This window comes from Phascolarctos cinereus, unplaced genomic scaffold (assembly GCF_003287225.1).
Source record: "Phascolarctos cinereus isolate Bilbo 61053 unplaced genomic scaffold, phaCin_HiC Scaffold_3;HRSCAF=262, whole genome shotgun sequence".
Taxonomy (NCBI): Eukaryota; Metazoa; Chordata; class Mammalia; order Diprotodontia; family Phascolarctidae; genus Phascolarctos; species Phascolarctos cinereus.
The window spans coordinates 244,427,183-244,441,962 of NW_027555736.1; the positions used below are offsets into that span (position 1 = coordinate 244,427,183).

At 37.5% G+C, this 14,780-nt stretch overlaps 1 protein-coding gene across 4 annotated transcripts in view; it reads left to right on the top strand.

Moving 5' to 3' along the window:
• Nucleotides 1-14,780, top strand: part of MTHFD1 (methylenetetrahydrofolate dehydrogenase, cyclohydrolase and formyltetrahydrofolate synthetase 1) — a 72,457-nt gene that overhangs the window by 29,205 nt on the left and 28,472 nt on the right. For all 4 annotated transcript variants that reach the window (XM_021004676.2, XM_021004677.2, XM_021004678.2 and 1 more), the window contains 7 exons: nt 5,641-5,768; nt 8,661-8,758; nt 8,914-9,087; nt 10,529-10,665; nt 12,545-12,591; nt 13,329-13,436; nt 13,575-13,649. In XM_021004676.2, the coding sequence (XP_020860335.1) occupies nt 5,641-5,768; nt 8,661-8,758; nt 8,914-9,087; nt 10,529-10,665; nt 12,545-12,591; nt 13,329-13,436; nt 13,575-13,649 (767 nt within the window). The remainder of the gene's footprint in view (nt 1-5,640; nt 5,769-8,660; nt 8,759-8,913; nt 9,088-10,528; nt 10,666-12,544; nt 12,592-13,328; nt 13,437-13,574; nt 13,650-14,780) is intronic.

Here is a 14,780-nt window from a genome sequence, read left to right on the forward strand (position 1 = left end):
AATAGATGATGGCTGGTTATTGTAGATTATCATAGAATGTTTATTTGAACTTGAAGCTTTTACCTGTCTTCCCTACAGTCTGCCCTTTCTTAGAGTAAATATGAATGAAACAAAAATAGCACTTTCTTACTGTTGTTATTCTGTGAATTGTTATTGTTAGGTCAGAACATATAAGCACATAATTGTCTACAAAACTGGTTCTCATGTTCCATGATAAAGAATAAAAAACATGACAGAACAGTAGTAGAGGGAAGGAATCCAAAGGCTAAACTTTCCAGATGTTCCTTTTGGATAGATCCTTGTCCCCTACAAAGTGGTGCTCATGTCTTGGTTCTTATTTTAATTATTACTTTTGACATTAATTTATCAATTCATTTAACTAAATTAATATTAATTTGATAGTTACTTTTACTTTAATTATTACTTTTGTAGTACATTCAAGGGATAAAGTAACATTGTCCTACCAAAAACCCAAGGGGCCTGTGCCAATTGAAAGTAGAAGAGAGAGGTTGGGTTAGTGAAAAGAATGGAGACTATGCCATATAAGAATCATCTGATGGAAGCAGGAATGTGTATCCTGTGGAAGAGAAGACTTAAAGGGGATATGGTAGCAATTTCCAAGTATTTGCAGGGCTGTCATGTGGAAGAGGTATTAGACTTCCTGTGTTTGTCTGTAACAAGCCAAACTAGGAGTCAGAGGTAGAAGTTTCAGGAAGGTAAGTTTCAGTTCCATGTAGAAAAATACTTCCTGACAACTTGAACTATCTCAAAGTAGAATGGGCACTGGTCTCCTTGCCGGGAAGTGGTGAGTTTCCCCTCATTGGCTAGAGGTGTTTTAGCAGAAGCTGGAGGACTTTTTGCTGTAAGCTCTAAAAGGGATTTTTCATCTTGTAGAGGTTGGATTAAAGGGCCTCTAAGGACCTCTTCAAATTTTAGAGGCTGAAATTTTGTGAAAGCTTCCACATCTTCACAAAAACAAACAGACAAACAAAACTTCTCAAAATCTAAAGCTTTCACAGGAAGTTCTGGCTGTTCTGAAGGTAGAGAAGCAGCAACAGCAGCATCCCTTATATTTGCATGTGTCTTATCCTTTTCAGAGCACTTGCCATTACATTAGCTTATTTAGTTGTAGAAACACTTCTGTGAGTTTGGTAGGGGAGGTGGCATTTCCCAGCATTGCAGAGGAAGAGGATATAAAGGCTGAGCATGGATTAGCCATGTCAAGAGACATGGCTCCTACTTCAGTGCTCTTACCGATATAGCCTTCTTCATCCCTGGAGAAATGAAAGCAGAGAAAAGTGGTGACTGGAACAAGATTACATGCAGATGTTGGAAGGCCCTGCTCACGTGGAATTCCAGATTCTGGCTCTGAACCTTGGAGCTGCAAAGTCTAGACCTCCTTCCCCTTTCCTAGGAGAAGCAGTGAAACTGAGTGTGGGAGGTGCTTTGTGTGAGGGAGTGTATGGTGTATCCTTTGCTTTTGTTCTTCCAAATAACTATTCTTTGCTGATAAGATTTGTAGTTGTTCTTGGCATCCTTTTGAGGGAAGTGTAATTACATTCTTTGCCTTTTGCGTACATTTATGGAGCTGCTCATCTTTGGAATTGGATGTTGGATTGTTCTTCAACTCACGCAGGGAAGCTTAAGAGAATGCTGACAGTTGCTGTAGAAACGGGATCTGGCAGCTGTGACAGGGTTCAGGCTTTGTGCACCTAAAAACTCTCTTTGTGGGCCGTAGTAAATTAACATTTTAAGAAGGGTTCATTATGGAACTGTTAATTGGCATAAAGAATAAAGAACAGCTTTGGTTTTCTTCAGTGCCTGGTATCAGGCAAAAGGATTTTCCTGTTAGTCTATCAAAGCCTAAGCATTTTATTGTTTTTCCATCTTTTTGTGTTTGTTTATTTTAATAATTTAGCAACTGCCATTTATCTTATTCTTTTTGAAATTGAAAATAGCTGTAGCTTACCATGGTCATAGCAGATTTTTTTTTCCCACAGTTACATGTAAAAACAATTTTTAATATTTATTTTTAAAACTTTGAGTTCCAAATTCTCTCCCTTCTTCTCTCCCCGCCCCCCTTCATTGAGAATGCAAAAGTTCAGTCTGTATTCAGGTACTACCAATTCTTTCTCTGGGGATAAATAGCATTTTTCATCATAAGTCCATCAGAGTTGTCTTGGATCATTGTAGTTATTCACAGCTGATCATCTTAAAATATTGGTGTTTCTTTGTACACAGTACATTTCACTTGGCATCAGCCCGTGCAAGTCTTTCTAGGTTTTTCTGAGAGCATCCTGCTCATCATTTCATATGGTTCAACAGTATTCCATCATAATCACATTCCACAGCTTATTCAGCCATTCCCCAATTGATGGACATCCCCTCAACTTCTAATTCTTTGTCTCCATAAAAGAGCTACTATAAATATTTTTATACATATAGGTCCTTTTCCTTTTTGTTGAAAAACAAAATCTGTATCTTTTGGGATACAGACCTACTAGTGGTATTGCTAGGTCAAAGAGTATTCATGGTTTTATAGCCCTTTGAGCATAGTTCCAAACTGCTCTGCATAATGGTTCAGTCAATTCACAACTCTACCAATAGTGCGTTAATGTCTCATTTTTCCTACATCCTTCCAACATTTGTCATTTACCCTTTCTATCCTGTTAGCCAATCTAACAGATAGGAGGTAGTACCTCAGAATTGTTTTAATTTGCATTTCTCCAATCAATTCATATGGCTACAGATAGCTTTGATTTCTTTATCTAAAAAATAATCATGCCTTTTGATCGTTTATCAGTTGGGGAATGGCTCTTATTTTTATAAATTTGGTTCAGTTCTTTATGTGTTTGAGAAATGAGGCCTTTACCAAAGAAACTTGCTTCAAAAAATTTTTCACAGTTACTATTGCTAACTGTGTTTTCTTCCATCCTGTTCCACTTCCTACCTTTATTCTATTCTCTCTCTCCTTTCACTGTCCCTCTTCAAAAGTGTTTTGCTTCTCCCCCACAAACTCCCACCCCTACTCCCTTATCCCTTTCGCCTCTTGCTTTCCTGTAGGGTAAGATAGATTTCTAGAGCCAACTTCATATGTATGCTATTCCCTCTTTGAGCTACTTCTGATGAGAGTAAGATTTACTCACTTTGCCTCACCTCTCCCCTCTTCCCCTCCACTGTAAAAGCTTTTTATTGCCTCTTTTATGTGAGTTAATTTACCCCTATTCTACCTCTTTTTTTCTTTCTCCCAGTACATTCCTCTCTCACCTCTTGATTTTATTTAGAGATTATCCCTTCATGGTCAGCTCATACATGTGACCTCTGTCTCTCTCTCTCTCTCTCTCTCTCTCTCTCTCTCTCTCTCTATATATATATATATATATATATATACTCCTAACTACCTAATAATGAGAAAAGTCTTATGAGTTACAAATATTATCTTCCCATGTAGGAATGTAAACAGTTTAACCTTATTAGTTCCCTTATGATTGCCCTTTCCTGTTTACCTTTCTATGTTTCTCTTGAGTCTTGTATTTGAAGGTCAAATTTTCTATTCAGCTCTGGTCTTTTCAAGAATGCTTGAAAGTTTTCTATCTCATTGAATATCCATTTTTTTCCCCGAAGGATTATATTTAGTTTTACTGTGTAGGTGATTCTTGGTTGTAATCCTAGCTCCTTTGCCCTCTGAAATATATTCCAAGCCCTCCAGTCCTTTGATGAAGAAGCTGCTAAATCTTGTGTTATCCTGAATGTGGCTCCATGATACTTGAAATGTTTCTTTCTGGCTGTTTGTAATATCTTCTCCTTGATCTGGGAACTCTGGAATTTGGCTATGATATTCCTGGCAGTTTTCATTTTGGGATCTCTTTCAGGAGGTGATCAGTGGATTCTTTCAATTTCTATTTTACCCTCTGGTTCTTAGAATATCAGGGCAGTTTTCCTTGATAATTTCTTGAAAGATGATGTCTAGGCTCTTTTTTTTTTGATCATTGCTTTTAGGTAATACAATAATTTTAAAATTGTCTCTCTTGGATCTATTTTCCAGGTCAGTTGTTTTTCCAGTGAGATATTCCACATTGTCTTCTATTTTTTTCATTCTTTTGGTTGTTTTATTGTTTCTTGATTTCTCACAAAATCCAATTGCTCCATTCTGATTTCTAAGGAATTATTTTCTTCAGTGAGCTTTTGGACTGCCTTTTCCATTTGGCCAATTCTGGGTTTTGAGGCATTCTTCTCCTTATTGGCCTTTTGGACCTCTTTTACCATTTGGCCTCATCTGTTATGTAAGGTGTTATTTTCTTCAGTATTTTTTTTTGTGTCTCCTTTACCAAGCTGTTGACTTGTTTTTCATGATTTTCTTGCATCATTCTCATTTTTCTTTCCAGTTTTTCCTCTACCTCTCTTACTTGTTTTCAGAATCCTTTTTGATCCCTTCCATGGCCTGAGACTAATTCCTATTTTTCTTGGAGGCTTTGGATGCAGGAGCTTTGATTTTGTTGTCTTCTGATTGTATGTTTTGATTTTCCTTGTAACCAAACTAAGATTCTATAGTCTGAGGGGGTTTATTTTCCCAACTAATTAGTTGACTTTTTAATTCTGTCAAAATAGGGCTCTGCTTCCAGTGTGGACGGTGTACTGATTCAAGGGTTTTGTGCAACTGTTTTTAGAGATCCTTCTAGGGACCTGTAAATTTTCAGTTCTTCCAAGGTGGCATGATCTAAGGAGACGTATTTACTACTCTTTGGGCCTCTGCCAGTGGTCTTGTGGTCTGTGAGTGACCATAAGCACTCTTTTCTGCCCTGGAACTGTGAGGGCTCTTCTCTCCCCCCCCCACACACACACTGCTGCTACAAGCTCTGGTGTGCTGACGCTCCTCCTCATTCTGAGACTGCCACCCAGTACTGGGACCTGGATCCAAGTACGTGCAGACCAACAGAGTCCTCCCTCAGTGCTAGCAAAGAGACCCTCTGTAATCTTGTTCTGATTAGTTGTTCTACTCCCTTACCGTCTGTGGGCTGAGAGCTGCAGAAACAGCTGCTGCTGATTCAGTGGTTTCCAAGGCCTGCTCCTGGTTTGCTGTGGCCGGGGCTATGATGGCACACCTGTGTTGGACTAACTTGTCTTTAGTATCTATGGGCAGAGAGATCTGAAAACCACCACTGCTGCCAGTGATTCAGTCGCCCCGAGGCTGCTCCGTGTTTGCTGGGGCCTGGCCTGTGCTGGACTGCACTCCTCTCTCACCCTGGTGCAACAGATCTTTCCTGCCAACCTTCCAAGTTGTCATGGGCTGGAAATGTGCTTTCACTCTGTCTTTTTGTGCGTTCTGCTGCTATAGAGTTTGTTTAGAGTCATTTTTAAAGGTATTTGAAGGGGTTTAGGGGAAAGCTCAGGTGAGTCCCTACCTTTACTCTGCCATCTTGGCTCTGTCTCCCTGTCTTATTCTTTCAAGAGGAAAAGGGAATTATACCTGGTAGGACCCAAGATCTTAGTACAAACTCTCAAATAACTGTCACTCTACTAGATACTACAGGAAACACAGCTATAAAAACATTGGATGAAGAGCTGAAAATTCATGAGAATTTGGTCTGGGTATTTCCCTTATCTGTAAGGATTTTTCTGTTTTTAAAAATTATTTTGTAGATAATAGAAAACCTAATGGAAAAAGAATTGTGGGGGACGTGGCTTATGATGAAGCAAAAGAGAAGGCTTCCTACATCACCCCAGTTCCTGGTGGAGTTGGACCCATGACTGTGGCAATGTTAATGCAGGTACTTCCATTTGTAAAAAAAAAAATTAAGCATTTTATGTAATAACAATCAGTACAACAGACAATAGTTGTTTGTCATATATCCTTCGGTTTCAGAAATGTTTTGAGAATAGACCCAAAAAGATAAATAACTATATGAGCCTGGCAGAGAAATTTATGTGGAGATTAAGATACATAAACATAGAGCTAATTATCTGTTCTAAAGGAGTAGAGCAATGGCACAGATGATCTCTAAAATTATTTATATTTGATTTTGAAGTGTTGATTGCTTACTTTCTCAACACATACCATCCATGAATGGAGGGAGGCAGCCCAAGAGTCTGCTGGCTGGCAGTATTGAAGCTAGGCTGGAATGAAAACTTGTTGAAAATGAAGCACAAAGTGAATAATTCTTTATTGTAAGGTAATAGAAAGAACACTACGTATAGAGTCCAGAGATTTGGGTTCTTGGTTCTTCTACTAACTCACTTTTTGCCTTGGGAAAATCATTTAAGCTGAGCATCTCTTTCCTAATCTATAAAGTGAAGAAACATGACTAGATGTCCTCTAAGATCCCTTCCAATTCTAAAATAATATAATTCCAAGAATCTTGGGTCTGTCCGCCATTGAATCAAGCTAGGTGGGAGAGGAGAGTGAGGGAGTGTTTTTATAAATACTCTCTGTCTCCTAAAATTAGGTATGAACAAATGATTTTGGGGGTAGAAGTGGGGCTCCATTATGGTATACAACTTGTGCCTCTTTTTTTATCCCCTACCGGGGATAGATAAGGTATTTTGGTCTTTTTAACCAGACTTGTTATTGCTTTCAAATAGGGAACTCCCAGGAAAATAAGTCCCTCTACTGATGAAATTTTTCAGCTTTTCCGTCTTAGATTGCTGCCTGGAGAGCAGTTGAGAAGTTGTAGCTAGGCCATAGTCATGTTACAAGTCTGTATCCAAAAGTGGGACTTGAATTCAAGGCTTCCTGACTTGCCAGCTCTATCAGCTAAAGCCATGACTGCAGCAGTAACAATAGCTGGCATTTATATTGTGCTTTAACACTTACAGTGCAGTTTGCATACATATCATCTAATTATGACAACCCTGTGAGGCAGACATGTGGGTATATTAACCCCTTTATGCAGTTGAAGAAACTGAGGCTCAGGGATAGCTAGGTGGCGCAGTGGATAGAGCACCGCCCTGAAGTCAGACAGAGGACCTGAGTTCAAATCCAGCTGTGGACCAAACACTTGACCCTTAGTAGTTGTGTGACCCTGGGCAAGTCACTTGACCCCAACTGCCTAAAAAGAAAAAAAATATATTAAAAAAAAAAAGAAACTGAGGCTCTGAGAGGTTACGTACTTAGCCAGGATCATGTAACTACTAAGTACTGGAAAAAAAAATTCAGATTTAGGCCACCTCTGACTCTTAAGTTCAGTGTTCTTTCCATTATACCTGGTTGCATTTTTTTTTAAGGAGACATGATAACTTCATAGAAATTGCCTAGTTCTGCCTTTCTATGGGCAGGTATATTACAGATGAGGAACCTGAGGGAAGGAATGACTTACCCTAGGACCCAGTGAATGACAGAATTAGTATTATAACTCAGATCTCATAACATTTACTTAACATGCTGTTAAGCTACTTGTTCTTACTTTTTCACAGATATAGGTTGTCCCAAAAAGTCTTAGTGTGGTTTTAAGCGTAATGGCTTAAAGAATATACGGGAGTAGACAATAGCTAGTAAGAGTAAAATAATGATAAAAGATGTTTACCATGCAACAATTTGAATACCTTTAAACTGAGCAGCATAGTGTAGTGAAGAGAACAGTGTTCCAGGAGTCAGGTGGCATCATTTCAAATCCTACCTCTTAACAGTTAATAGCTGTGTGACTATGATCAAGGTACTTAACCTCTGTGAGCCTCAATTTCCTTAACTGTATAATGGGGATTATTACCTATAACACTTAGCTTTCAGTGTTTTTGTGAGGGACAAAATGAGATAATTTTGTTTCATTATTACAATAGATCTACAATCTACTTTCTTGTGGATATTCCTTCTGACAAGGTATATCACTGCCCATCCATGCCTCCCCATCTTGTTCAGTTTATACCTTTGTACTTCAAGCATTTGCCTCTGGAGGCCTACTTGTTTTGTGATAATAGATGTAAAAAATACTTGTAAACATTAAAATACTCTGTGTCAGCTATCATCATCATCATCATCATCATTGTTATTATTATTGTTATTATTACTCCAAGATGTCTTTCAAATTTTCTGAGTGTCATTTGCCTTTAATTTGGTATTTCCATCCCACGTATGACTATAGCATGGTATACTGGAAGACAGCATCCCTTGCCAGTTTAACAGATTGTGCCATTTTGTTCCATTGATATCTTTAACTTAGTTCTGTCGGACCTTGCTTTGTAGGGTTTGTGTTATCAACTAAAATAGCAATATGGGCAAACTTTAAAGAAAAGTCTGACTGCTGCCACAAAATTACGTTATCTCACATTCAACAGATGAGTTTAGGGAAAGGTAGGAGAAAGTTGTTGATCATTTGAAAGGGAATATTTTTTGAAATTTCTAATTCGCAACAGAATAGGAGGAAGTTTAGAAGGGAACGTACAGTGTGAGGGTGTGATGTAAGTTAAAACTAATTTAAATTTAGTATATATTTTAAATTATGAACTTTATGTACTAGATGAATGGTTTCTCATACAGTCACCTTTTTTGTCTTTTGTATATCGAAATGTGCACGTTGTTGATTTTCTAGTTCATAATTTTAAATATATGTATACTTTCTGAAAGGTACACCAAAAAAGGGAGCATCATCACTTATGAAAATCAGATAATTACTTCCTTTTGTAAAGTTATATTAATCTTTTGTGTATGTGTGTATGTTTTTATTCAGAGCACAGTAGAAAGTGCAAAGCATTTCCTAGAGAAATGTATACCAGGAAAATGGAACATCCAGTATAACCATCTTAGCCTCAAGACCCCTGTTCCAAGGTAATTTTACTGCTGACATTAGAACCACCTATCCTGAATTATGTGATTAGTATACGTGTATGGTATTTCTAGAAGTAACTTACTCTGAGGGGAAGTCTATTATTAAATTGACTGAATGAAGCACCACATAAAATTTCCTCCACATTTCTTTAAAGTGACATTGAAATATCGCGTTCTTGCACACCAAAGCCCATTGGTTACCTGGCTAAAGAAATTGGCTTGCTCTCTGAAGAAGTGGAAATGTATGGTCAGACAAAAGCCAAGGTTCTGCTGTCTACCTTAGAACGCCTGAAACACCAGCCTGATGGAAAATATGTGGTTGTAACGGGGTACGTTTTTCTGATACGTGTTACAAAGTTGATTGATAACCCAAAATCAAACCATAAATTTTTTTCCCCTTTTTTTATTATGAACTTGATAAATACCAACATATATGAACATTTCATTGACTCCTTTATTTTTGTTTTGTTTTAATAGCATTCCTATTTTTATCTGCTCTTCCCTACATCTCCCCTACCACTCCCAAATGAAAGCCTTTCCATTGTAAGGAAATACTACGAGCGAAAGAAATTCGTATGTCAGTCATGTCTGAAAATATAAGCTTCATTCTACACCTGTAATCCGTTACTTCTCTGCCAGAAGTTAAGAAGCATGTTTGATAATCAGTCTCCTGGAGTCATTATTGGTTTTTATGTTGTTCAGAGTCCTTAAAATTTTCAAAGCTGTTGTCCTTTATATTGTCATAGTCATTGTCAAAATTGTTCTGGTTTTGTTCACTGCACTCAACATTAGTTCATACAAATCTTCCCAGATTTCTCTTAATCCGCCCCTCTTGTCATGTTTTACAACTCAATAATATTCTGTTACATTCATACATGAGAATTTGTACAGCTCCCAGTTGATAGGTCCTGGCTTTGTTTTCACATTGATGCTCTAAATATTTTTTGTACACACAATCTTTTCCTCCATTTCTGATCTCTTTAAGGTATGTTTCTACGTGTTATAGCATCACTGTGTCAGAGTACCTGTACAGTTTCTAGTGAGAGTCAGGATTTTAGAGCTTATAAGACTAGCTCTTGCTACCATTTCTAGTGCATACAGATTTTCCTAGCCTGTATGACATGGAGGAAGAGATAATTTATTTTACAGGTTAATTCAACTGCCCTCATTTTATAGACGGGGAACTATCTCTAAGGAGATGAAGTGATTTGTGGGGTTGGGACTAGAATGAAGGTCTCTCAACTTCAGTTCAGTGCTTTTTCCATTCTACTTTAGTAAGAGGAACTATAGGTTAAATGGAAAAACGGTGATCTTCATCTAATTTGAGGCTCAGCCGGTTTCCTGGACTAGCAGACAGACCAATGACTATAGTCTCTCTTCTCTCCAAATAGTATAGTGGCTGCTTAGTGAAGGGTGGAAGCAAAGCAGGATGTTGATTTAGTTTCATAGTTTTAGGAACTGTGTCAGATCCCTAAATGGAAAATGGAAATGATGCCATTTTAGGCATTTCTTTCTCAGATTTTTTTTTTAATGGTAGAATTATATCATGATGAGAGTGGGGTAGAACTTGTGGTGTGAGGTGGGGTCTCTGTGTCAGTGAGTAACCTTTTATTCTGTACACCTTCCACTTCTCTTGTACCAAAACAATTATTAAGGTTTGAGTAAAAGATTCAGTGAAATCCAAGTACTGTCAATAACTTGGGGTTTTGTGGTTGTTGTTGTTGTTGTTTTTTCTCTTCCTTGTTTTTTTTCTTCATTTCTGTGTTAAAGAATAACCCCTACACCTCTGGGAGAAGGAAAGAGTACAACCACAGTAGGGCTGGTTCAAGCTCTGGGAGCGCATCTTCACCAGAATGTTTTTGCTTGTGTTCGACAGCCATCTCAGGGCCCCACCTTTGGAATAAAAGGTATCCGTTGGTCTTTGATCCTGTGGTCAGTGAGAACCTTCTCGTTTCATTTGATTGGATCTTTGTTCCCTAAAGTAGAGCCCTTAGATTCTGGCTGGGCCAGGTATCTTCTGATGGTTAGAGGAATCCCAGTGTAGTTGGTTATTATTAGTCTGGGCAAGGGTTCTTGTCAGATCTGGAACAGCGTTAGTCCTGTTCCTTGATTGCTCTTGCAGTCAGCACTACAAGAGGATCCTCTGGAATTCTGTTTGTAGGAGGTAATAACTTAGTGCTCAAAGACAAATGACACGCCTTTTATGTACCTATATAGATCATTAATGTAGTGCTTCTGAAGTGTTAAAAAATACTTTCCTCATTGCACTTTTGTGAGATGGGGGGGTGTTATTTTCTCCATTTTATAGATAAGGAAACTGAAATTCAGTCATTTGTCCATGGTCAGATAGTTAAAAGTATCAGAACAATCATTTGAACTGTGGTCCCCAACTCCCAAGTCCATTTATCTTTCCACTACATCCTTCTGTCTTGGTTGTTACTTATCTCTAATGAATGAAAATGAGCTCTAAGCAGGCTTTGTACCCTTTTCTTAAAAACCTCTCTCAACATAATTGCCATATACTTCTAATTATAATTATAAGAGCAGAAACCTTTTACTTTCAGCTTTTAATTGGCTTCTAATACAACTCTTGTTGGTTACTAATATAATTTCATCCTTGCTTATGTGACAGTCTGTTTAATGTAGCAATTCTCATTAACACTACTCAATGCTCTTCTTAGCTTCATCTCTTAAACATTTTTTATTAGTTTATTTACCTTACAATTCTGCCTTTACCTCATCTTAACCTTTCCTTAAAAGCATCAGCTAATATAACTAGAAAAATTTGGTCTCGTCTTTCTAAGCCTTGCACCTTCCTCTTTGATTTCTCAGACCCATTTATCATCTTTTCAGTGATTAATGATTGCCCTAGCTCAGATATCCCTTCTTAGGCCAAATCTTTGGTATATCACAATAGTTTACCTTTCTTATTGATCCATGGTTACAATTGAGAGACCTTTGGATCTAAGCAAAAATATAGTAGTAGTAACATTTCATGAAAGAGCTTTCTAACCAATGTCAGCATATTTAGAGAGATGTTTTCTCTATGTTTCTGTATCCCTTTCCAACATCGTTATGGCATTTGTGATACTACTGTTTTTAAAATTTTAACCACTTTGAATGAATGACTTTCCAAATCTTTTATATAATTCCTTGCCTCCTTTATGTTTTTAAATGAATTAGGAGCTTAAAAATTTCTTCAGCAAGCAGTTACCCCTGACAGCTTGATTATTCCTTCCCGGTGGAAGGGATCTTCTTTCATTGTCTCTGTCCATTTGCCCATGTATTTTTGAATGAATTTTCCTTTTGTAAGTTCTGCTTTCTTTATTTCATACCAATTCCTCTTTAAGGGGAAAAAACATTGGTACATTTTCTTGTGGAATTGTTTAATTGGAGAATATTAACACTAAAAGGGAACTTGGAGAACATCTACTCTAAGATACTAATTTTACAGTTGAGGAAACTGATGACCAAAATAATTAAGGAACTCTTAATTGAATGCTTGATTTTTTGATTAGGGCTTATTTAGTTTTTCTCCAAATTGGTGCTATTGGGGAACATATTTCCAATGCCAATGTTATTTTTACTTTTTATGAAGATAAAGGGCTTTATTTTAATATTCATAAATGGAAAGCAGATATAATCATGAACAGATTTGTCCAAATCATTGCAAAAAATATATAGTCAGTTGTCTTAATTGATGATAAGAAGGTTCTTCTGATTTTTTTGAGAGAAATTTCAGTATAGCTGCTGATTAGATAAGCTTATTTTTGACCTGATTTCTAGGTGGAGCTGCAGGAGGGGGCTATTCTCAGGTTGTTCCAATGGAAGAGGTAATTTTCATTTTTCTTGATTTTCTAAAACTGAAGCTTTTTTATTTGGCAGGTAATCGCTTTCTGTTAGTATGTGAGCAATTTGCTACTTAGCAAAACTTCTTGAAAGGAAACACTTCTTAATTTGTCAACTTGTTGGATTCATTCATATGCCTGGCCTTTAGGGGTTAAGGATGTCTTTTGCCTAAACATTAATTTTTAAAAGTTTCTAAGCCAGTGAATGAACTGGATCATGAGATTGGGAAGGAGACCTTTATGTATATTTATAAAATATAAGAAGATATCAACACTCAGAGAATTTTAAAATGTTGTGACTCAAGCAAAGAATAAGCTAGTTCATAAATACACATGAGTTGTGCTGAAATATAACTACATAGTGAAATAAACTACATAGTAAACAGAACTTTACTCACCTATGGGGCATGAAAGACAAATACAGTTGAATTTTTTAAATGGTCCTGTAGCTTACCCTAACAGCATATGTCTTTTCTGGGTTCTGGACCATGTTATTTAGGAAATGTCACATTGACCATATTTGGGAGGGGTTCTTTATATGGGTAGGTTATTGGTAATTTTTTTTCATTTTTGCAAGTTGTATGGAGTATTTTCCCAATAACTATGATCTGTCACTATTCTGCTGGCTTTAGCATAGTAGTTGGTGCAGTTGCCACAGACTGCATATTATAGAAATAATGAGAAGTTGGAAAACTGATGTGAAGAAAAATATTTTTTTTTAGTTCAACCTCCATCTCACTGGTGACATCCATGCCATTACTGCAGCTAATAATTTGGTTGCTGCTGCTATCGATGCCCGCATATTCCACGAACTGACACAGACAGACAAGGTATGGTAGAATATTTAGAAAACAAAACTAAAGATCACCTGAATTTGAAGTATTGTTTATACGGCTCTTGGTAGTGATGATAATATGCGTAAGATGATGCTTTTGCCTTTAAAAGTCCTATTTCTTCTTTTCTTTGAGGCTCTCTTTAATCGTTTGGTGCCTTCAGTCAATGGAGTGAGGAAGTTCTCAGATATTCAAGTCCGTAGGCTGAAGGTAAATTTCCATTTTGTTTTGTAATTTGAAGGAATCATATTGGGGTAGGAAAAGGAAGTGAAGCTTCTAATGGCCTGTTGTTGAGTCAGTCATGTCGCATCTACAACTGGGGTTCTAAAGATCTCATTTTACTTAAATGATGCTGTAACAGGGACTGGTATAGACTGTTAATGATTTCAGCCACAAATTTCAAGCAGCCAGATCTCAGATGAAACCTAGATGATCTCTGTACAATCTAGCCAAAAGGAGATTTTATATGCTAAGGGTAATAATGCTTTTACACTTATAGCACTTTTGCTTTTTTCAGTGTTGTCACATCTTTTATTTTGCGTGCTTTACAACCATCTATTGCAGTGGGTACTGTCTCAGTTTTATAAAAGTAGAAATTGAGGCACAAAAGAATGAAGTGCAGTACCTAAAACTGTGCATCAAATTGTAGTCAGGGCCTGCACTTAGGTCTCCTGAGCCCTAGACCCAGATTTTTTCCAGTATAAAAGCAGGAGGCAACCCCTGATACCTCCCACTCAATCATTTGCATGCTTTTTGACAGCTGTTAGCATATCTGTCATCTGTGGTCACAGGGTCATAGGTCTGGCTAGAGCTGAAAGAAACACCAAAGGCCATAAAGTCCAGACTCATTTTAGGGATGAGGAGCCTGAGTACCAGGGACAGTAAGTCTTCTGTCCAAGACTGCAAATAGTAAACATTAGAGCCATACCAGGGTCTTTGAATGAATGTCCCCTCCCAATTAAGGGACTTGATATGGATATTAGTATGTCAGCAACAAAATTCACGTGATTCCCATGTGAGAGACTAAAGATAGGTGAAATTCCTTTTTAGATATTGTGGGCTAAAAATCATGGAGTGTAGTTTTGACTAAGAAAGTTTAGTTCTTGTCTAGTCTTGCCACAAGATTGGAGCAAAGGAGAACAGATTCTTTGTTTTTCGAAACAAACAGGGATGCCTCTTAGGCCCTCATAGGTATGAGAAGGACCCAATAGGTTGCGCAATAGTTGAATGAAGTCAGTTTGTTGTAATGATCCCTGCCCCATTAAAAAAAAACTTGGCAAATTGCTCATACTGTCAGTATGTTGGTGTTTGGAGGCTTTGGGTGAGTGAGGTTAGTGTGTG